Raw genomic sequence first — 23,960 nt, forward strand, 5'->3', positions numbered from 1 at the left:
TTAATGTTCCACTGTCATCTCTCAGAAAACCAGAACAGGAAACCTGAAAAGAATAAGTCTTATATTTAATAATGACACTCCGATGCCCTCTTAAGTGCTCTCTATGGCAGGTAACAACACACTAATTTGTGTGTTTTTGCAACGACCACTGACTGACCGGGTAATGACTGTGCAAATCCTGGTGATAATCTTTCTTTGTATCAACATGTTGCTCACTGTGACCGTTTTTAAAAGGGAATCATTTTACACATCTTCTCGCTACATTTTATTTTTTGTCACATTACTCTCAGACAGCTTTTCGTTAGTCACGACCGATATCCTACTTATCTTAACCAATTTCCGATGTTCATTACAAGTTTGGTTGTGTATAATTATCTGTCTTTTTGTGCTTGTGTATTCTATTGTCACACCAGTTACTCTAACAGCAATGACTCTGGAGCGCTATGTAGCCATCTGTATGCCCCTTCGTCATGGACAGCTGTGCTCCACACGCAGCACTATGTACTGTATCTTGATAATTCATGGCCTCAGCTCTGGGCCATGCATTGTTATCATTTCCATGTTCTTTGCTACTGCTTCACTTAGCTTCTACAATCAATACACTATTTGCTCTGTTGAAATGTTTATGCTTTATAGATGGCAGGATCATGCTCGCTCAGCTGTAAGTCAGTTTTATTTCATGACTATGGGAATTACTATTGCATTCTCATATGTTCAAATAATGAAAGTGGCCAAAGCTGCATCAGGAGAGAATGAAAGGTCAACACAAAAAGGACTCAGAACAGTGATCCTTCATGCTTTCCAGCTGCTCCTCTGTCTCTTTCAGCTGTGGACCCCATTTATAGAAAGTGCAGTCCTTCAGATTGATTTCAGTTTATTTTTAAATGTCAGATACTTTAACTATGTAATATTTAATCTCGCTCCAAAATGTCTGAGTCCTCTAATATATGGGCTCAGAGATGAACATTTTTTTCTTGCACTGAAAAATCTCATGACTGCTTCATCCTATTCAAAACAAACATAATTTGACAAGTTACATGAACAAAAAATTATATTTAAATTTATCAAAGCATAAAGCAAATAATTGGTTAAATGTACAAGAATAACTCTGATTGTATTGATACCAAGTAACAGTTAACTTTACATAGAACAAGCAGGAATCTGTAGTTTTGTGTCTTTCTGTCTTATATGTGTTACATTTACTAAAACACATTGTTTCTGTCTATTAAGACACAAACTATTTACCAGGCACATTTTACACTGAAGATTTAAAGTAAAGGTTAAACAGATAATAGGGTTATTTGATACAGTTCACTGTAGAGTATTTATGAAAAATGTGCCAGAATAAATAGATTAAAAGGTATTGATAATGTTTTCCATACAGATATACTCAGATATACTGAGAGGCTAAATAAAGCTGAACTTCTTACTGCATGTGTAAAAAAAATATCATAGCTCCTTATCGGCCTAATATAATTATATAATTAATCAATCAGTAATGTGGATTATCTTCAAGTCCATAATGTCCAGTCATTTATAACTGTAATGTGTTTACTGACTGTACAATGTTAAAGAAATAATATGTCATCAAATCTTGACATTGATATTGTTTGCAAAATTTAATTTTTTTTAATCAAATGTGTGCTCATCCATGTATTTTCCTAAGTGTACGTATGCATAAATAATACATTCATAGTCAGGTCTTAGTTGTTTAACCAAATTATAGTTTTTCTTGTAATTGTAACACTTTATTAATGGATTTAATGGGCTAATTTGCTATATTGATACACTACTGTATAATGTAATTGCAATATAGAAATTACAATGTAAGAAGATAGTCATTGCATAAATACTATAAATTTTGCATAATCTATTTATTATTTTAAAAGCTAAAAGGGTACTCTGAAACAATCTTTGCCAAATCCGTTTACCACCAGTGCTTGGAAGCAGCAAAAGAGAAGGAAAGGATTGTGCAAGTGTGGGCAGGGACTTCAAATCTAGAGACTTTTACTGATAACAGGAGATCTACTGTATCTAATGTGATGGAGAGAAGAAAAAAATACATTTTGTGTGTGCAGGACAACTAGGTGGAGAAAACTAGGTTAAGAGCATTTTTTTGGAATTATATGTAATCTTTATCTTTATTGTTGCTACAAATATGTGAAATAAATACATGAAATGTAAAGATATTAGATGGCTTTATTACGATGGCAGTCATTCAATATACTCACTCAAATGAGCAATCCTATTTATCCATATTGTATATTCTGTATCTATATATCTGTATATGTGTATATATGGTGTATTTATGCTTATATCCTTACTCTCATTCCCCTTAATGTATCTGTAACATGCAACTTCTTTCGGTGCTTTGCTACTGGAAACTGAATTTCCCGGAGGAACCCACCCGAGGGATTAATAAAGTTTCATCTAATCTAATCTAATCTAATCTATTCATATACATTCATTCATTGTTGAATGGCGCCCAACACCACTGTGTCGTCAGCAAACTTCACAATGCTGTTGGAGCCATGGGTGGCTACACAGTCTGAAGTGTAGAGCAGCGGTCCCCAACCTTTTTTGCGCCACAGACCGGTTTATGCCTTTAAGGTGTCGCGGATAAATACAACGAAATAAAACTAGTACCGGTACCGAAAAAAAGAAAATTTATTCATAAATTCACGTGAAAAGAACCAGGAAAACCGAGTAAATGATAAAAACGATAACAAAATAACGCTGAAAACCGATAAAAACCCTGAAAACCATACACTTTTTACACCTGAGCCTCAACTCTCGCGGCCCGGTACCAAACGACTCACGGACTGGTACCGGTCCGAGGCCCAGGGGTTGGGGAACGCTGGTGTAGAGGGAGTAGAGCAGTGGCGAGAGGACACATCCAGAGGCGGAGCCAGACATTTGAAACACCCGGGGCTTAGCCCTAAAGCAGGGGTGTCAAACTCAAATACACAGTGGGCTAAAATTCAAAACTGGAAAAAAGTTGCAGGCTAACGTTAATATTTATTGAAATATATTTATTGAAATATATTTATTCCTCCAGATATGAGAATGACTCTTTTCTTATGGACTTAAACAAGTTTTGCTGAAAAACTGAATATGGAACAAGCAAAGCTTAATACTAAACAATATATATATTAGCTGTATAATACCAGTAGGCCAGCTCTAATAGTAATTTGGTATGGCTTCGCGGGCCAAATGTAATTAGGCTGCGGGCCAAATTTGACCCGCGGGCCAGAGTTTGACACCTATGCCCTAAAGGGTAGTATGTATGTGGAATTTTTTTTTTTTTTTTTTTTGGGGGGGGGTTAGAAATGACTGAAAGTTTAATTGGCTCTGTTTTGAGTTTTGTTCAAAAAAGAATGACTTCATATAGGGAAAAATATATATCACATATGCAGGACACCTTAAACTAGTTTTTTAATTAAGCAGCAAGGCAGAACAAAATCAGGGCTGTATCAAGACATGAGGACTAAACCCCAATTCAACCAGACCCAAAACTGATCCGGAATTAAAACAGGACTACAACAGTTCAAAATCAGGACTACTTGGTATTTAACCAAGACAGAACCAGAATCAGAACTAGATGATAGTAGCACTAAAAAGCATCATAGGCCTGCACTACACTTATTTTTTTAATTCGACCAAAGTCCACTATTTAGATTGAGAAAAGTTCATATAATTATTTAGCCTTGTTGTGCAAACAAGCCTGCATAACTTAATAAATATAGAATTTGAAAAATAGCAAACCTAAAAAGAAACACTAGGTACGAGATACATGAGGACCTATGATACGGTGATACTTTTGCTAAACAACCATTTGACTAACATGTGTGTCTCACCTGCTCTTGTTCCATCTCTGTTCTGTCCTCATTCTCCATCTCCCTCTCTGTTCCTCTCTCTCCCTCTCTGTGCTGACAATCATCAAATATACAGTTGAAATCACATATTTATGTACTCTTCAGATCAAAACACAAACACTTTTTTAATTGTAACATCAAATCAGACTAAATGTTTATTTTTTTCGATTGCTAAATATAAAAAAAGAATTAAAAGTGCTACGTAGAAAGATATGTGCATGAGATATACATGAGATATATACATGAGAATAAGAATTAAGAGTGCTACGTAGAAAGATATATACATTAGTGCAGGTGGTGATCAGTGCCAAACATGGAATGATGCAGTGACACAGCGTAGGGTCATGTGATAGTGGCGGGGACAGTCATATGGTTATTGTTCATGTGTCCAACAGCAGAGGGGAAGAAACTGTTCTTATGGCGAGAGGTTCTGGTGCGAATGGACCGGAGCCGGCCTCCTGCCTGAGGGTAGCAGGTCAAACAGACTGTGTCCAGGGTGAGAAGGGTCAGCTGAGATCCGAGCTGCACGCCGCAATGTCCTGGAGGTGTACAGGTCCTGCAGGGATGGGAGTCTGCAGCCAATCACCTTCTCAGCAGAGCGCACAACACGCTGCAGTCTCTGTTTATATTTGTTAACTTTAAGAGTAAAGAGAGAAACTATCTGTATTTCTTAATTGCAAATGGCACCAAATTGTATTCAAACTGAGCCACACTTATGGAGCACCACAGTTCTTTTCCTGGTGTTTTGGTTGACATCTCTTGATTTTCCCATGTCAAAGAAACAGGCTCTGTGTTTTGCCTTATATGCATCCACAGCTGTGCCACCAATTTACTCACATGGACTCTACTAACCTATCAGAAGCTTCTTCAGCTCAGAATGGAATCGTCTGGAGTTTCTTATTAATTAACAATAAACTTAGTCAACATGTACTCCTAAATTTGATCAAAGTGATAAAAAATAGACAGCTCTGTCTCTCTTTATTCTGACATTTAACTAATTCAAAATATATTTCAATATTTATCTAAAACAAAGGTTTACTCTAAATTGATGTTGTACAGTAAAAATGTTTTATGTTTTCTCCCTAAAGTGTATGTAAATATCTGGTTACAAATGTGAATATCCTGCTGTCTACTGAAATCCCTCTTGTTTTGCATAGAATTAAACTGAACAACATACAAAGCATAATATATAAAATAACATTTACCTGAGTTTTTTCTTTGAAAGAAGCCTCTAATGTCCATTCTTATATTTCAGTACATAACTGAAACCGATTTAGTCGGGGAGGGTAAGAACTGAAAATATGAAATAAACACACATAAGCTAAGACTCTCTAAAAAAAAAAATAGCATTTGTTCGGCTTTTCATTTCGCCATTTGTTGATTCACTTGAAGAGCAAGTAACGTAATATTGGTCAAGTGATCAGTTTGATATCAATCTTTTGTGATTCACCGTCATATTTACATTATTTGTAGGGTATGAATGATTTGCTTTGGTACCTGGTCAAACTTAGGCTCTCCTTAGTATGGCTGGCTCCGTTTCTCCAACAGCGCACTCACAGGCAGCAGCTGCCCCGCCCCCTCGCTCAGTCGCTTAGTGCCTGAGCTCGAATCATACCAATATCAGGGGGGATTCACGCACAGTCGTAAATTCCCACAGTGTGCACTATGTGCTTCGAATATTGTGTGTACTTTTTGTTTTATACAGTTGTCAGCCAGGCATCTAACTATGGAAAAAATTACACTCCAAAAGACCCCGGGCTTCTGACAAAACAACCCGGGCTTAAGCCCAGTAAGCCACCCCCATGCTCCGCCCCTGGACACATCCCTGTGGTGCTCCTGTGTTGATGATGATGCTGTTAGAGACACATCTACCCACCCTCACCACCTGATTTCTGCCAGTGAGGAAGTCCAACACCCATGCACACAGACGGCTGTTGTTTTACATATGGTGCTAGGCAGCGTTTGATGCCTAGTGGTATTGATAATGTTTAGATAGATAGAAAGTCAGTTTGTCCTTGATTTAACCCTTTAAGACCTACCATAGAACCAAGTCCGCCAGAGCTTATATTATATTTTTACATGCTGTGGAGCCATTTTTGGGAGCATTTCAAGTTGCTATACATCAATACAACCATTATAGCCCAGATTTTAATAATATGTATTCATTAAGTGCATAGTAATTACATAAATTGCAAAAAAGTGCAATAAACTACAAAAAAAAATTGAAAATCGTTTTTGCTTTTTTTAACATATATTTGTAGTTAGAGAAATTTAAGAGGCTTATCCCTCAAAACTGTAAATACAAAAAAGTTGCACAAAATAGTTTCCTACCACAGGAAATTTATTTTGAGTGTCTTCATAGTTTTATTTTTGAAATACACCAATTTTTATACACTGCAGGAAAAACGAAAATAAATATTATACTGCAAATTTGCAAAAAAGCAGCATATGCATCAAAATAAACTATTTCCAGCAGTGCAATATGAGTCCTAAGCATCCCAGAAACGACACAGAAAGTCAAAGATAACTTTTAAAAAGACGAGTATAGGCTCTGAGGGCCTGATAGTAAAAAGGACTACATTTCCGCGAAAATGACGTCACTTCCGGTTTCGGGCAGGTAATGGCGGAAATGCAAAAGTTCGCGCTGACTTCTATTCCAACGTAGGAAGTGTTATGAACAGCTGATCGGACTGGCACAGCGTGTTTCTGGAATATTATGTTTTTGTTCCTGCAAGCGCTTTTTATGCAGTTTTTGCAAAGCTTTATGTGGAAGGAAACCGTGACCTAGGACAAGCTGATGGCATAAGATGTAAGTACAACTCCTCCGGTTTCATATGCAAAAAAAATTTTTGCGCTAGCTTACGTGGTTGCAGAGCTACTGGGATTTAAAAATAGTTACGCAAAACAGAGCGTGCCCGCTCCGATCGGCTGTAAAGGGTTAATGCTCCTTGGAATAAAATGTGACCAAGGTGTGAAGAATCTTTTAAAATGTTCTTGGTTTTCCTAATGCAGCAGGACCTAAGGAGATCTTCAAGAGAGGGTAGAGGACAGCCAATGGTCTCCTGGGCAGTCTACTCTGGGCAACTTTGGGCTGACTCAGCATGTAACAGAGACCACGCATAATAGAGGACACACTCTTGACGTACTGATCTCCAAGGGCCTGAGTATTTTGTTGTGGAAGTTTTCCATTTAAATAAAGCCTGCAGACGAGCGGTAGCTAACATTCTTTAATCAAAACACACAAAGAACAGACAACCAAGCTTGCGGAGAGCCTACATGACCGCGGGGCAGACGGTCAGCAGAGTCTCCCTGAGCCTAGCATGGCTCTCAGTTAAATACCTCCTTCAGGAACAAAAGGCAGTACACAGCTGTTTCACACCTTAAGGTTCACACTCCCTTGCTACCTCCCAGAGTCCTCAAAGAGACAAAAGACTCTTCCTGTGGAGTTGTCTGCTTCCCCCAACTTCCTTACTAGACCCCCACCATTTGTCTTACTGTATGAGTGTAAGACATGTTAAAATCCAGTGGCACCAAGGCATCATACAATAAAATAATGTGATTAATACATAAGTAAAAGAAATTCCTATACAATCTCAAAGGTTACTGTGTCTGATGTGGGCCCGTCTGATCATTACTGTGTTTTCTTTGAAAGTACAATTTCAGCCCACACAAATATGTCAACAGCAGTGATCACAAAATAGTGTTTAACTGAAAACAGTAGTGAGATCTTTAACCAGGTCTTCCCATTAACACCTGGCCTGTCGAGACTTTTGGTCAATGAGCTCGTCAATAGCTTCAATGCTAAAATATTAAATGTTGTGGACACTATTGCTCCCATTAAGGTGAAGGCTACAGTTGACAGGCTAACAAACCCTCCTGTGTCAGTGGCAGAGGAGGGTTTCATTCGACCATGCCCTGCAATGACTTTGCCAAATTCTTCACTGTCAGAATCTAAAAGATTAGACAAGCAATTGGTACATCAACGGCATATTCAGGATATGTACTGTGTCCACTGAAAAACTGCTTAAACACAATGAAACAGTTTCACCCTATTAACAGCAAAAGGTCTCAAAGACCTGTTACAGATCGTCAACTGTTCTTTAATGTCAGGTTTGTTTCCAGAACCACTAAAAACTGCTGTAAGTACACTTACACTGAAAAAGGACAATCTTGACAAGACACAAATGAACAACTATCTCAAAATCCGATCTCAAATCTCCCATTTTTAAGTAAGATCGTTGAAAGAGCAGTTTCTCAACAGCTCAATTACTTCTTAACACAGAATAACTACTATGATACCTTGCATTCAGGTTTTAGACAGAACCACAGCACTGAAACTGCTCTGACCAAAGTGTTTAATGACATATTATGTCTGAATACAGACAGTGGAAAAATGTCAGTCTTAGTTTTACTGGATCTCAGTGCAGCATTTGATACAGTTGACCACAACATATTACTCAAAGGACTGGAGAACTGGACAGGTCTTTCAGGAACTGTACAAAACTGGTTCAAAACATACTTAGAAAACAGGAAATACTTTGTATCAATAGGTAACTTCACATCTGAGCAGACAAGTATCACATGTGGGGTTCCCCAAGGTTCCATCTTGGGACCTCTTCTGTTTAACATTTACATGCTCCCACTGGCACAGATTATAAAGAACAACAAAATAAACTATCATAGCTATGCAGATGACACACAAATAAATATCACAATGTCACCGGGAGACCAAGGCCCTGTACAGGTTCTTGGTAAATGCATTGAGGAAATTAGTGACTGGTTTGCCACAATTTTCTCCAGCTAAACAAAAACAAAACTGAAGTAATAGTCTTTGGAGCCAAAGAAAAACAAGTAGAGGTCACCAGAGAACTTCAATCTATACACCTAAAAACCACCAACCAGGCACGAAATTTGGGTGTAGTGATGGACGCAGACTTAAACTTACAAAACACGTTAAGAAAATAACAGCTGCAATCCAGGGGGATACTAGGATACCCACCCCAGCCTGCTGCCTCTCACCAGCGGCAACTCCAGACTAAGACAGAGTCTAGCCCCTCTCCGGGAAACTGGTTCTAGAACCCAAGCCATGTACTGAGGTGAACCCGACTATATCTAACTGGTACGTCTCAACCTCACCACTAACTCAGGCACCTTCCCCACCAGACTCTTTCCCCACCAAAGAGGTGACATTCCATGTCTTAATTGCCAGTCTTGGTAGCCTGAGATAGGTCCGCCAGGGCCTCTGCTCCTGGCCGCTGCCCGGCACACAGTGCACCCGACCCCTACGGTGCCTCCTGTGGGTGGTGGGCCTGAAGGAGGATGGCCCAATCTGCCTTTTTCAGGCTTTGCCCAGCCGGTTCCCATGGACTAAGGACTGGCCACCAGACGCTCACTCTTGGCACCCTTCCCAGGCAGGGTGAACGGTTTCCTTGGTGTTGTGCTCATAGGGGTCTTCTGAATGACCAGTTTGACATGGGAGACCCTACCAGGGGGCAGAAGTCCCCAGACAACATAACCCCTGGGATCCCCTGGGACACACAAACCCCGCCACCATGATAAGGGTATTTCAGACAAACATGTAAGAGAATAGTGTATTTATTGGATATGTTCCAAGGTGTCTGAGTCCTATTCCCTACGTATTGGCAATTTATTAAAAAAACAACAACAAATCATTTATGCTGCCCAGTGTGCAATAAATACCTTAAAGGCAATAAGTAGGGAAGAAAATTATTTTTCCTATTGACTTGTTTGAATATTGCACAAAATAGGCCTACTGCTTGTCACGGTCACGTCACTGTAGGGCATAATAAGACATACCTTAAAAAAATAATGGGATGTAGTCTTGCTTCTGGCAATAACCATGCCAATTGATTAACTTGTCAACAAGCAACGAAGTTTTCAAAACTTTAATTAGTTGTAGACTCTCCTGACTGAGTGCTCCATCTATCAACAGTGTACAGCTATCAAGGGGAATGATCTCTTAGGAAAGATGATGACACCATATGACAACTTCAGTTTCATATAACCTTTAAAATAATGTTCCACTGTCATCTATAAGAGAACTGCAGCGGTCAGAAGAGGATATTTGTGTTTGGAAAAGGACGAAAGGTTTCTCCACTAGACTGATTTTTTGGTTTCAGTCTTTAGAGTAAATCTTACATTTATAATGACACTGATTGACTCTTAGAAGTTATTTAAACACCCGTGTTTGTTCTCAATGGCAGGTAACAGCTCACTAATTTGTGCTTTCTTGCACCAACTATTGACAGTCCGGGTCATGATTGTGCACACCCTGGTCATAATCTTTCTTTGTATCAACATGTTGCTCATTGTGACCTTTGTAAAAAAGGAATGCTTTCACACATCTGCTCGCTACATTTTATTTTTTGTCACTTTACTGTCAGACAGCTTTTTGTTACTCATGACCGATATCCTGCTTATTTTAACCAGATGTTCAGTGCAAGTTTGGTTGTGTATATTTATCTGTCTTTTTGTGCTTGTGTATTCTATTGTCACACCAGTTACTCTGACAGCAATGACTCTGGAGCGCTATGTAGCCATTTGTATGCCCCTTCGTCATGGACAGCTGTGCTCCACACGCAGCACTATATACTGTATCCTGATTATTCATGGCCTCAGCTCTGGGCCATGCATTGTTATCATTTCCATGTTCTTTGCTACTGCTTCACTTAGCTTCTACAATCAATACACTATTTGCTCTGTTGAAATGTTTATGCTTTATAGATGGCAGGATCATGCTCGCTCAGCTGTAAGTCAGTTTTATTTCATGACTATGGGCATCACTATTGTTTTTTCATATGTTCAAATAATGAAAGTGGCCAAAGCTGCATCAGGAGAGAGTAAGAAGTCAACACAAAAAGGAGTGAGAACAGTGATCCTTCATGCTTTCCAGCTGTTTCTCTGTCTTGTTCAGCTGTGGAGTCCATTCATAGAAACAGCTGTCCTTCAGATTGATGTCAACTTGTTTAGAGATTTCAGATATTTTAACTATGTATTTTTTAGTATTGTTCCAAGGTGTCTGAGTCCTCTCATCTATGGCCTCAGGGATGAAACTTTCTTTCTTTCTTTGAAAAATCTCATGCCTACTTCATCCTGTTCAAAAAAACATGTGATTTGACAAAGTACATCACTACTATTAATAATGGTAACATCCATATTTAATCAAAACATTCATTAATTTGGACAATATCGACAAGCATGTAATGATTAACTTCATATATTTTAACAGGTACAATTTACACTGAGGTTTTAAAAAAAAATGTAAATAATAAGAGTTAGTTCATCTCATTTGACAGAATTTACTGTAGAATATCTACACAATATGTGGAACAATAAACAAAATAATAAGTATGTGTGGTGTTTTCTACTTATCAAGTCTAACATAAGAGGCTAAATAAGAATAAATGTATTTTTGAACTTGTAAAAACAAATTTATTTCTCTAATGTCTTTAGGGCTAGACATATTTAATCAGCAAGATCAAACACTTCATGATTATTTATCACAATATAAATAAAACTAAATGGAATTTTCCAGGATCTAATATGTTCATTATTAAAACACCTGAATCATGTCATCGCAATTTAGCATTATGTGATAGGGCACCAAATGTGGATGCACAACAGATATCATAACAATTATAAATTGTAACAAATAGACATTTTCTTTTACTACTGTTATGTAGATGTCATAAAACAATGGAACAGACAATAATTTTGTTATATTATTAAAGCAAAACATATGTTATATTTCACTTATGGATTAGATAGAAGGGTGTCTGTCAAGAAGTCATTCTTAAGGAAGAAAAACAGCAAGAAAAGGCTGAAGTATGCCAAATTACATAAGAACGGGACTGAAAGTTAATAGTAACAAGCTGTAACGATTTATCCAACTTAGAAAGTTCTTGGTTCAACTCATCATTAATACACTTGGCTTCATTAAAGGTTGTATCAAACCTCAAGTAAACAAATGAAATAAATGCTTGTTGGTGAGTTTGTGTTACTTTTCCTAAAAGTAATGCAGCAAGCGAAGTTGAAAACCAGCTCAAAGAGACTTTAAAGACACCACAATGATTTTACTGTAGACACATGAACAGGTAGAAATGGAGATTGCAAGCCTGACTGCTCATTACTGCCTTTGTTACCTGTTAGCAATCAGGCTCTGGCTGCTGGGCAGTGGTGTCCATACACTCAGCTTTAATATCATTTACCTCTTGCATATTTCCAGAACCCTATATCCATAATCACATACTGCTGTATACTACTGTTTATAATATTATCTTACTTATTTTGTATTTGTTTGTATTTATTTGTATTTTTGTATTTTTCTTCTGTACCTGAGCTGAGGTAAAGCATAAATTTTCCCGCCATAAGATCAATGAAGTCTTATCTTATCTTATCACTTGGGGTTCTTGGCTAGCTTTGCGTTAGCATGCCGTCTTGCAGATGTTTGCAAAGAGCTGAAGTTCTGTTAGCAGTATCATCAAAATCAGTATAACTTTGTTGCATGCTACAACCAAAACTGCAGACAACATTGGTTTAGGCTAATTTGTAACATAATACACTTTATTCACCTAGTCTCTCAACAGCCTACCAGGCCAAAGAAGAGAAAGATTAATATTAAATAGTCAATATTAAATTATTATGTACATTTCGGCAAACTGTTTTTAAATATTGTATTTGGTATTTATACTATGTCAGTACATTTATATTCTGTTCAGAGAATAACCAATTCTGTTCTGATCATATTTATAATACTATATGACTACATTAGAACACTTTACTTGTTGTTCCTGGAGTATTTAAAAGTAAAATTGGAGGCAGAACCTTCAGTTTTAGGCCCCTTTTATGTGGAACCAGCTTCCAGTTTGAATTCAGGAGACACACACTATCTCTACTTTTAAGATTAGGCTCAAAACCTTTCTTTTTTCTAAAGCATATAGTTTGGGCTGGATCAGGTGATCCCCATCCACCCTTAGTTATGCTGCAATAGGCATAGGCTACTGGGGGATTCCCATGATGCATTGAGTAGTCCTTTTCAGTCACCTTTCTCATTCACCATTTGTTAATAGAACTCTCGGCATTGAATCATTAATTACTATTAATCTCTGGCTCCCTTCCACAAAGGGAGTATTTCGTCCCACTGTCGTGATAGTTATAATAGGGGATAATAGGGTATATGATTGTTGGGTTTTTGTCTGTATGTTCTGTTGTAGGGCCTACCTTACAATATAAAGAGCCTTGATGTTGTTGTGATTAGGCACTCTATAAATAAAATTGAATTGAAATTAAATCTTTAAAAACAATGGAGGACACAGTCATTTTATTTAAAAAAAAATCTTTGTTACAGCAAAACATATATTGTAATCCACTGATGGATAACAATCACTGGAACAAAATATTAGTGATTCCATCGTTTTCCTACATTTACTAACCCTAATAAATAGTCTTAAATAAAAATATATGCAAGTGGTTTATTGTTAATTTTATTTTCAAAATTAGCCTTTTTTGCTTTGTTCTTCTGTGAAAGTAAACATGTAAATATCTCACAGTAGGAAAGCTATTACAGCAAAAAGAGTAGAAAAAAAGTTTTCAAAGTTGAGCTCATATTACTTTGAAATCAATAGCACTTGCACATTGTTTTCCTGTTTTCCCATATGTCTGTGTTAGTCCTCTCGTAGATAAGCCTCATGCACCTCAAGCCCATCACTATCCTCAAGGAAGGCAGCATATTCTGCCATCCTCTGGATCTCTTCTACTTTTGTCTCAGCCAGCTTCTTATCTGCCTCTGCAGAAAGTTTCTGTGCTTCTTCCACCTGCAACTGGGCCACCTGGATGTTTGTTCTCATCGAGATGGATGCCTGGTGAGCTCCTGGAAACACAGATTCATTTTGTCAGATTTCTAAGTAAAAATATAGGTGTATGCAACTATTCCCAGAACTTTATAAAGTAACAGCACATGTTTCAAATTTGATTTTAATGACTTCATTCATCCATAATTCAGGAAAAGATTCTTCTCACCTGAAGTGCACGCTGCCTCAGCTGCCATTTTACACAGGCTGATGGCATTGATCCAAGCTGATTCATAACGTTTGCATTCGACTAGTCTTTCACTAGCCTGTTAAGACAGAGAGAAGTGACAAACTCAATAATTTTGTGGTGTAAAAGCTAATTTCCAAAATATAAACTCAACACAAAAGTACATTAAACATTTGTTTTAAGAACAAAGAGGACAACACACACTAACCTCTGCACGCCAGCCATTGATCGCTTGCTGGAGTGAATCCTCCTCTGCTGGGGTAATTTTTCCCAGTGAGGCCAAATATTGTCTTTGAAAAGCAATGCGTGAGTGCACAGCCTGTGAGTAAACAGAGGGAGCAAAAGCAGTCAGTTACAGTACACAGCAACATTTGAATTACAAACTCAGAAGAGTTTGTAGGACACTGAAAAGCATTTCGGGCTACTTGTGTAAGTTCAAATCAGACATACAAGACTTTATTTTAGAATTTTTGCAAATTTCATCCATTGTCTCTCAGTTTTTGTAAATTGGTCCAAGTAAATTAAATTCCAAAGTTTATTGTCACCATTAGGCTGAAAACTGCTGCAGTATATTACTGAATAGATGTGTCCAGATGTTTTTGTCCTCTCATGTTTGTGTTGAATTTAAAAGAAGCTTTTTTTTAAATTTTTTGGGATATGAAATTTTACAAACCATGTCTTACAAACTGTAAAAACCTACCTTTGAATAGTCTGCAAGGGCATCAACGTAAGCCAAGGTGGTCTGGGAGAGGAAAGTACATGAGCTGTCTGTAATCACTGAGGCAGCTCTTCTGATCAGAGAGTCATGTGAGAGGTTTTCCACTTGCTGCAAACAAATCAGTGTTTTTTAGTCTTTTCTTTAATTTCTCCATATGTATATTATCTATAAGAAGAAGAAATTTTCCTGAAGAGTCAACATTAGTGCTAGTTGTAGGTGACTGTACTAATTCATACTTCTATGATATTTTTGGAGACTCACCCACCTGTGTAAAAGGGACAGTGCAAAACCCACGGGCAACGCTTAAAGATGCTATGCTCATGTGTGAAGGCTTTATCAGTTCCCCAAACTTCTGGTTTCCAGGTATCCTGCTCTCAGAGCTGCTGTAGAAACAGTGCAGAACGTTAGGAGTAGGACCAGCAGACAAATTAATGATATTTCAGTTTGAAATGCTGTGAGTTATTGTCCTATGATCTGATTTGGACCAACTTGTGGTAAATATCAATTAGTACCAAAGATCAAAGTCCGGCTTTAACTTTGCAAAGCATTTTGTTGAATATTTATTCTTAACTTACCCGAGGAAGCGAATGCAGGCTGCTCCTCTCCTCAGCACGCTCTTGCTGATCCGCAGCACTGAAATATCTATCTGATTCCGCACAAGTCCTGTAGCGGCACGGCTCGCACACACTGAACACTGACGAACAGCTTGCATTTTGCAGATTAATTTGATCTGCTGCACTTACAGAGTCTATTTATCTAATCTGTAAAATAAGTTCCTGGCTGGAGGTTTTTCTGTTCAGTTTAAACCTTGCACTTTTCTCACTGTTGCCTTTTCTTAGTAAAAGTCTTACTTGCTGCTAGAGAGGTTTGAGTCTGCTCTGTGAATAAAAACTATCATGTCTTGTCAGTATTTATAGTGACTCAGCACCACTCAATTACGCAAAAGGCATTGATCTGTTGACTGTCCCTGTAAATGTGCGTATTTGGTGCTATCTGCAAAACCCTGTAGATACGTGCAGGTTAGAGATCATTTGTGCTGGTTGTGGACTTTCTATCTTTTACTATCTCTATCACTGTGTAGGGTTTATATGTATGGCTAGATGTAGTTAATGGCAAAAAGTTTACCAACTTTCATTACATTTTAATTTGAAAAAAAAAAAGCAAAACAACTATTTTTACTCATACAATTTCCCACACCTGAAAAGGGGCTTTTATTTCATAATGTACAATTAGGGTTAGGGTAGAGCAGAAGATTGATAAAGCACAAGGGCCAAACTCTGTTTTTCATTTTTCATTATCATTTTTTGTAATGTTGCATAACTACAACGAAAGTCAGTAGCCACTACCTAGAACAACAAACTACTGGGAGTTGCATTGTGGGTAATATAGGTGTTTTGAGACAGGCTTATTGAAGCTAGTAACTTCAAATGAAACCACCCCAGGTTAACACAAGAGCCAAAGATTGGAAGTAGGGCTGTTGTGCATGCTCACATTGGTGAGGAAATGAGACAGGAGAGGCCAAGGATTGAGTGAAAATAATTAGGGAATTACAGGTAAAGCAAGACAAAGGTAGCAAGAAAAAAACAAAAGATGCATAAGGGAAAGTTTCCAAAATAAAAGGAAGTGACTGTAACTTGTGTACCACATCCGGTCATGGCACACTATACTTCTTGAAGAGGTAGATTTGTCACAATTCGGGTAGACTGTGGTGCATATGTAGAGCATTTACTATCTGTGCCTAACGTCAGCATTTCTTCATCAACTACCACTGTGAAAATCACTATGTTGTGTGTAATTTATGGTACTGCAAATCTATCACTTTGCATACAGATTTCCATACAGACTCATAGGGAGAGGGGTTTTCACTAACTGCATGTCACTGAGTGTGGCCTATACATCAGTCGAACGGTTGACAAATGGACTGAAATAGGGAAGAGAGCAATATTGAAGTTCACTAAGAATGTGAAAAGTATGCAAAAACATCAAAGAAAAAAATACAGAACATAACTGAAACAGATAATTGGTTTATTTCTGCTGCATTATTTTCAGACACTTTCTCGCCTTTCCCCCCCTTTTTTGGATCAAGTTAATCTTGTATGAACAATATGACATAAGTGCAGCACTGAGTCCATTGTTTTGTACAAGTCATCTAAACTGTGTTCAAAACAAACAATGTTAAAATAGAAAGTTTCAATTACTAATGCAAATCTCAAGATATCAAATATGCCAAGATGAATTTTGGCAGGTAGTTTTTCAAAATGATGCACAAAACATTACAAATGTTTTCTTTTCCAAAATAAACTTTTTGTGTTGGAATCCAAAAAGAGACTACAGTTGTTTATGGTGGAGAAAGAGGTTGGGAAATGAGGAACTGCTGATGTCATAAGAGCTTCGGTTTTAATTTTTTTTTCTTTGTAAGTACTGCATTAAATAAGCTGATATGATCAGATAATAAATTGACTTCAACAGGTTTAAAACTACTTTGAGGAAAATGACGGGAGAAACTATATACTTAGGTGTTGAATCTCAGGAAAACTTTACAACATGATGAGCACATTGGATGGTCATACAATTGGGCCAACACTGTAGCAAAATAATGCATAATTTTTTCGTCAAATCTGCATTACACACGTACTTCACCTTCTCTGCGTTTCTCTCTCTGTGCCATTTAATGTTCCACTAAAACTCAACTGGCCAAAAGTCTGGCAATTGCCCTTTGTCTGATGCAATGAAAGTTATTTGCTGAGCTGGGTTCAAAAACAGAAAGTTTGTTTTGGACAGAACTGTGGCCCAGTCCTCTGGGGTCCTCATTACTGACGCAGAACTTACGTAAACAGCTGACAAGCCCCCATGAGCTGCTCTCTGTAGAGTCAACTGGTTTGCCAAACAAAAGAAAACTTCGGGTTGCTCAATGGGACTCGAGAGCTTTGTGTTAATAATCAGCGAGTCTGTTAATTACTAAGCGGGAGACTTGGGACATGCCTTCTAACGGCCCTCTGGAGATTCAACACTCAATGAAGAAACACCTCTTAATAGATTTCATCACCTTTTTTTAAAAAACAATACTGTTGTTGCACCTGCAGCTCTATGCTCTGATTACCAACTTGAGTAATGTTGTGCAAGAATGTTAAACATTGTGACAAAAAGATAATGCACTATGTCAAAGATACCACAGGTTTTGTGCCAGTAGGGTGTTTGCCATTTTTACAAGACCAGGACAAAAATCTAAGCAGCATATACTAGTACAGACCTGAAAATCACAGTTGGAGGATATACAAAAATTAAATGGTGCATTGTGTTCAAAACATTCAGGCCATTCCTGCTGGAGTTCTGATATACAGAGGTCCACATATTTGTCCTCCTATCTGGCAAAAACATTACTTCTCATATGATACCAGCAATTATCATCGTTAAAACCTTACTGAACACTTAATCACATGTCTGAACATAATCCTGGACTTCATCAAGAGTCTGATGGTCTGTTTAAGTAGCTTTGAGCATGTCTTCTCAACATATTTGATGCTGACAACCATTGACAGTTTTGGACAATCCACTACAAACTAAGATAGTATGACCAGGTAGAGTAAACTTAGATTCTGGTAAAAACCCAAAGCCAAATCTTAGCTAGATGTCTAAATTCTTTACCAGTGATACTGCATTTAGAGCTGCCAGACCAAATCTGAGCAATAGTGTGCCATCTAGCCCACCAACCATTTTCCATTTTCCACTTTGTTAAAAATACTGACTGAAGGGGTTCAAACTCTAAAACATTTTATTTTATTGATAATCAAGCAGATTATTTTTAACTTGCAGCTAACTATACATTTTATCAAATGTTTTTTAAATATAAAAAAAACATCTTAAAGCATTAGATTCTTGTACTACATTTTCTTGCATTTTCTCTAACAATTATGTCCAACATATAACCAGAACTGGCCCACCAAATGTCCAATCTGTCATAGTGGATGGTTTACAAAATGTGGAAATTTTAAGAACAAAGTGGTGTGCATTTTGGACCTACATCTGCATTTTCATCAGTATCAGCATTTGTGGCTTTTCTACTGTGTTCGAGCCTTTTTCCGTGCCCTCAAAGTACAGCTTTTGGTACACATGAACCTTCATTGCATAAGAGGCTTCCAACATGGAGCCAAGTTCAGCAAACTTTTAAGCCTGTGGGATGGAAAAACACTGAGCTTAGGAAGGTAATTACTGTTCTGGTTTATGATCATTTAGGTGTTTTTTTAATTCTTGGCTGTTGGTTTAAATATTTTATATATCTTGATTATGAAGGTTAACATATACATTAAATTCTTTGACCCTACAGTCTTTTCTAGGGATGGGTACCAGTATGCACCGGATAGTAACCAGACTGAAAAGCAGCGCACATTTTGGTGCTTTATTTCGGTGCTTTTTTTTTTACTGAGATGTCATACACTTTGGATTCTAGCCAATCATTTTACCTTTCCGAGGATAGTAGGCGGGCCCAGGTACGTACATTCTTTTAGAGCAGAGCTACAGATTAAAAATGCCCAAGGCGAAGCGGTCAAAAGTCTGGCTGTACTTCACAGCAAAAGATGCAAACTCAGCAGCCTGCAACAAGTGCTTTAAGCTGATACTGTGCAAAGGAGGTAACACCTTGAATCTGATGAAACACCTGGCGACGCATAGCGTTTTTTTAAAAGCCAAGAAATGCACCGTATTTGATAGCTTGCTGCGAGACCTCACACCGAGCGCATCTACTGCGGGTGTGGTGCCTGTTATTGGACCCGGAGTTAGCAACATCCCCAAGAACCCGAAGTGGAGAGTCCTGGCCCCTAGCCCTGCCAGTGTAGCAGAAATGATGACGGATGATGATGGCAGCAGCAGCTGTTCTTCTCTGCGTGAGTAGCTTAATGTTGTTCGTGTGTAATATACGTTGAGTAGGCTCACCACGTTATTACATTAATGCATGTAAGGTGAACTAGCAAACACCATCGTAGTTACATGCGGCTGTCCTCTTGTTTGATGGCAGATACTCCCTTCACCCTGGCCAAAAATGACCAAAGAAAAAGTGGAAAACAGCTAAACATGGTTTTTGGACAAAGTTCGTGTTTTTTCCATTGTTTAAGCACTGCTTCCAGCCAAGAGTGATACCATATATGCCCTATAGCTGCAGAAAAGGCTAACATTGTTATCTTTTTACAAAAAAACAGCTAAACATGAGAGGTTTTTGGACAAAGTTTGTGTTCTCCATTCTTTAAGCAGCGGTTTGAGCACTGTTTAAACACCTGCACCGTTTCAAAAGTACCGGTTTGGCACCAGTATCGGATAAAACCTAAACGATACCCATCCCTAGTCTTTTCAGGAGGACATTTAAAGGAAATAGCGTAGGACTGAGGCCTGATGATCTTAATGCTAGTCCCAAAAGCATGTTGCTAAAATGAAACTTTCCAGTAAAAAAATAAAGATGACAGCATACTGTTTGTTACTTAACCATTATTAGTAGACATTTGTTCCTGTGCTTGCAAGCCAGGCTTGACAGCCCAGCATAATTTCTTCTGTCTTTATATAGCAGCTACTGAAAAGCTAATGCTGAGACTTCCTAATATCTAAAACCACTGGATTGGACCACAGCAGCTACCGCCATCTTTTTCATACAATCTGTGCTAGAAGGCATGATATATCAGTGCTTCAAAACCACATTTCGGGTCACTAGGTGAGGTCAAGGTAGCTACATTTATTTTATAATCGGAGTAAGAACTGTGCCTTTTAGTCAATTTAGAAAAATCTATAGAAGTTATGTCTTTTTTGTACTGTAAACAAATGCAGCCACACCCTCATTAGTCACACCCAGATTAAGGTCTAACTGTATATAATTTTGTTAGCAAAATTTACTAGGTCAAAATTCATCCTACTAAGACATTGCTACACCAAAAAATACTGCAAAGCTCAGATGATAGTGATCTACATTTATTGTGGTTTTACTTAATACATTTTTACTTTTGCTATTGTATTTTACTGCTCAGGAAAGCTCAGGAAAGCTCACTGGCTCACATACCCCTCCACTAAATATAATATAGTTTCTATTCAGGGTATTTGTGTTTAAAAAAAAGAACATTTACTTTTTTAATGTATGCTAATATTTTAGCACTAGTAATTGTGAATTTTTAATTATCTTTGTTGTCAATATGAGCAGTGAATCACCTTAAAGTGAATTTAAGGAAAAAAAATGCAAATACAAATTGATAACATTTAGTCTAATTCGACAGTATCAACTGCTGCTTTTGATGCCTTACAACACAGGTGTCGGACTCGAGGGCCGGTGTCCTGCAGGTTTTAGATGTGTCCTTGATCTAACACAGCTGATTCAAATGGCTAAATTTCCTCCTCAACATGTCCTGAAGTTCTCCAGAGACCTGGTATTGAACTAATCATTTGATTCAGGTGTGTTGACCCAGGGTGAGATCTAAAACCTGCAAGACACCGGCCCTCGAGGCCTGGAGTTTGACACCCCTGACTTACAATATAGAATCACTTGTCTGTTTAACTTCCTTTCATGGATCCTGTGATAAAAGGTGCTTTATCCTTTTCCCCTACAGTAATCTGTAGTTAATGAGAACCATGATGCTTAATGACGATAGCATGAAATTAATTTATCTCTGGGGAATCAGCACTGAGTCAAACATAAGATAACCGATGCCAAACAGATCAGACAAGAGAAGACCATCTTTGACTCTTTGATTGTTGAAAACATGTTGTGTGCTGAGAAGAAGAGAAATCTGAGCTCTTCTGTCAGACAAAGTCATTGTTATTAGGTGAGCGAGGCACTGTCTCATTTTAATGGGTAAATGGTTTGTATTACAGGGTGATTTGACTTTACTGATTATTTTATTAACATGAGGCAGCTAATTTCTGTTGTAAATGTAAATGATATTATGCATTATGTTTTATTTTATCTTGTGTATATGGAAGTTTAAGTTGTGCTTTTTTTTTTAACAGGTGTGCTGCAACTTAAAGCTGCAGAATGCAGAATCTGACTGAACTTCCTTTTAATGCAACTTCCCAAAAAAGCCTGTCTGTTATCATCAAAGTATGTGCAGTTATCCCTTTCTTCTGCACCTTCCTCTCCTGCATTGTTGTCATGCTGCATGTGTTTGCATCTCACAGGCAGTTCCTAAACACTCCACGTTACATCCTGTTTGCCCACATGTTGATCAATGACACCCTGCAGCTTCTGTCCTCTGTGCTGCTTTTCCTACTTGTAATGGGTCAGGTAAAATTTCCTGTTTTCTATTGTGTTCCTCTGCTGTTCATATCCACTGTTACTTATCAGAACACACCTTTAATCCTGGCTGCAATGTCCCTGGAGCGTTATGTTGCCATCTTCTATCCCCTGCAGCGCCCGGCCGCCTGGCGCTCAGGCCGTATCTGGATCATTAATCTTTGTCTGTGGCTTACAAGTTGCATGTTCCACATCATTGAGTACTCCATCGGAAAACAGCGTCCTGCTGTAGATGTCCTCTCTACACCTGTACTCTGCAAAAATATACTTATCAACTCATCTCCAATCCAAGCATTATTCAGAACTGCTGTGAGTGTGATGTTCTTTGCAGTTGTGGCTGTTGTCATCTTCTTCACATATGTGAGAATCCTGCTGGAAACCAGGAAGCTGAGACAGGACAGAGTATCTGTGAATAAAGCCAAGCACACTGTGCTGCTGCACGGCTTTCAGCTGCTTCTGTGCATGTTGGCTTTCACTCTCCCCATCACTGAAAGTCTCACATTGTTATACACTAACTGGCCAGTGGAAGACATTGCCTTTTTCAATTATTTCTGTTTTATCCTAATCCCACGCTTTCTTAGCCCGCTCATCTATGGCTTCAGAGATCACAGTCTGAGGGGCTACATTGGGAAAACATTCCTCTGCTGCTTAGACACAGTCAAGCCCCATTTCAGAAGCAAACAGCAGGACAGCTTGTCTGCTTCTTGAAAAAAACAGTTTAGACTCCTGCAGAAAACCTGTTCAGAGTATCTGCATCTCTGTCTGTCGGTTGCCCAAATGAACACTAATGAACAGTAATTTTTTATGCTGTGATTATTTTTTTCATTCACACTGGCCATGAACAGATTCCTTCTTTTACTGCACGTGGAACAAACTAATATCATGAAGTGACAGTAAGTGGAAAAAGTTACACTGAAGCGAAAACAAACTCTTTGTATTACTGTTCCTCCTCTAAAGCTCAACATATATACATGTATATAAAAATGCTAAATTAAGATATCCACTTTATTTGTCTGATTAATATGTTTCTAAAGCTTCATATTACCTTCACATATTTTTGCACAGAACAGGGAATCTGACTCATGAAAGGGGCTCTGTAATTATCAGGTAAATATTTACAGTAAATAAAAAAAAAAAAAATTCAGTGGTAATTTGAGCACATACATATTGATTTGACTTCTTTTCCTTAAAAAGGCCAATAAAAGGTGTCTAAAATCTTAATAAGAAACTGGTCATGTTGGTCATGTGTTTGTGTCAGATTGCATGTTTGACTAAAAGTGTGATATTTGCACTAATAAATGTTTGACAGCTCCATTACATCTCTAACCTACAATAGTTGTTTGAGTTTAGAGCGAATCTCAGAAAATACTTTTTTATTCTTGTTTCAATTTTGTCACTTTGTTAAAAAAAATAAATGCACCACTAAAAGATGTGCCTTTATACTGGAAGGAAATTCTATAAAATTGTGATAAAATGTCTTTATCATCTCAGTTTCATTTTTTAACACCTTGGTTAGTATTATCATGAAATCATCTTAAACTGCACTCTGGTTTAAAAAGTTGTCTTGATCAGCAGTGGAGAAAATGTTCCCGATCTGAAATTAGTGAAAATGACCTTTTGAGCGAAGGATTTATTGATAATTTTGACATTAGTAATTTAATATGTAAATAAGATTTAAAAAATGAACTGGCTAAATCTCTCGGACTGTCTGTGAAAACAATCATGACCCCAAATGTTTTAGAGATCTAAGGCTGTTAAACATAAACCAGCAGAGACTAAAAATCTGTGCCAGAACCATCAGACAAGATTACTCAATTGTGGGAGTGAATTTAACGTAACTTTAATGACGTTTGAAGGGACACGTCCTCTCATTCTTTCAGTGAGGATTTATGATTAACAGGGACTGAGTTGCATTCAAGGTAACTCTAAATGCTTTTTGGCTCTCTGTGAGTTAGTTGGACTTTATAGCAAATATTTAAAATTGTATGGTGTCAGTATTAAAAAGAAATACTTGCAGGAGTATCTGGATGCAGAACTTTTGAATGCATAT

General features: G+C 37.8%; 4 protein-coding genes across 5 annotated transcripts; 3 read left to right on the top strand and 1 right to left on the bottom strand.

The window, feature by feature from the left end:
• Positions 1-103: 103 nt before the first annotated feature.
• LOC120737017 (odorant receptor 131-2-like) lies at positions 104-1,024 on the top strand. Its single transcript, XM_040037439.1, has one exon. It carries the CDS (start codon positions 104-106, stop codon positions 1,022-1,024), a length of 921 nt encoding a protein of 306 aa, XP_039893373.1.
• A 9,068-nt stretch (positions 1,025-10,092) lies between these two features.
• LOC120737018 (odorant receptor 131-2-like) lies at positions 10,093-11,013 on the top strand. The gene has a single exon (XM_040037440.1). The coding sequence runs from the start codon at positions 10,093-10,095 to the stop codon at positions 11,011-11,013; it is 921 nt and encodes a 306-aa protein (XP_039893374.1).
• Positions 11,014-13,403: 2,390 nt separating this feature from the next.
• LOC120737100 (diablo homolog, mitochondrial-like) lies at positions 13,404-15,538 on the bottom strand. 2 transcript variants are annotated; one of them, XM_040037587.1, is made up of 6 exons: positions 15,225-15,538; positions 14,915-15,029; positions 14,632-14,757; positions 14,140-14,250; positions 13,914-14,010; positions 13,404-13,764 (listed from the first exon to the last, which is right to left on the bottom strand). In XM_040037587.1, exons 1-6 carry the CDS (start codon positions 15,359-15,361, stop codon positions 13,559-13,561), a joined length of 792 nt encoding a protein of 263 aa, XP_039893521.1. In that variant the 5' UTR covers positions 15,362-15,538; the 3' UTR covers positions 13,404-13,558. The 2 variants fall into 2 exon arrangements, with proteins under 2 accessions (XP_039893521.1, XP_039893520.1); XM_040037586.1 differs by having other exon boundaries at positions 14,915-15,032; positions 15,225-15,537.
• Positions 15,539-21,049: 5,511 nt separating this feature from the next.
• Positions 21,050-23,051, top strand: or95a1 (odorant receptor, family 95, subfamily A, member 1). The gene has a single exon (XM_040037585.1). The coding sequence runs from the start codon at positions 21,653-21,655 to the stop codon at positions 22,616-22,618; it is 966 nt and encodes a 321-aa protein (XP_039893519.1). The 5' UTR covers positions 21,050-21,652; the 3' UTR covers positions 22,619-23,051.
• Positions 23,052-23,960: the final 909 nt, after the last annotated feature.

The sequence above is a fragment of the Simochromis diagramma genome, unplaced genomic scaffold (genome assembly GCF_900408965.1).
Source record: "Simochromis diagramma unplaced genomic scaffold, fSimDia1.1 OVJJ01000463.1, whole genome shotgun sequence".
Classification (NCBI taxonomy): domain Eukaryota; kingdom Metazoa; phylum Chordata; class Actinopteri; order Cichliformes; family Cichlidae; genus Simochromis; species Simochromis diagramma.

Bases quoted from the DNA above. Each gene is read 5' to 3' on its own strand.
- LOC120737018 (XM_040037440.1), top strand. From the start codon at position 10,093: ATGGCAGGTAACAGCTCACTAATTTGTGCTTTCTTGCACCAACTATTG.
- LOC120737100 (XM_040037586.1), bottom strand. From the start codon at position 15,361: ATGCAAGCTGTTCGTCAGTGTTCAGTGTGTGCGAGCCGTGCCGCTACA. The intron at 15,033-15,224 runs GTAAGTTAAGAA...CTGTTTCTACAG, and splicing joins GCCTGCATTCGCTTCCTCGG to CAGCTCTGAGAGCAGGATAC. The intron at 13,765-13,913 runs GTGAGAAGAATC...CTGTGTTTCCAG, and splicing joins TGAGGCAGCGTGCACTTCAG to GAGCTCACCAGGCATCCATC.
- LOC120737017 (XM_040037439.1), top strand. From the start codon at position 104: ATGGCAGGTAACAACACACTAATTTGTGTGTTTTTGCAACGACCACTG.
- or95a1 (XM_040037585.1), top strand. From the start codon at position 21,653: ATGCAGAATCTGACTGAACTTCCTTTTAATGCAACTTCCCAAAAAAGC.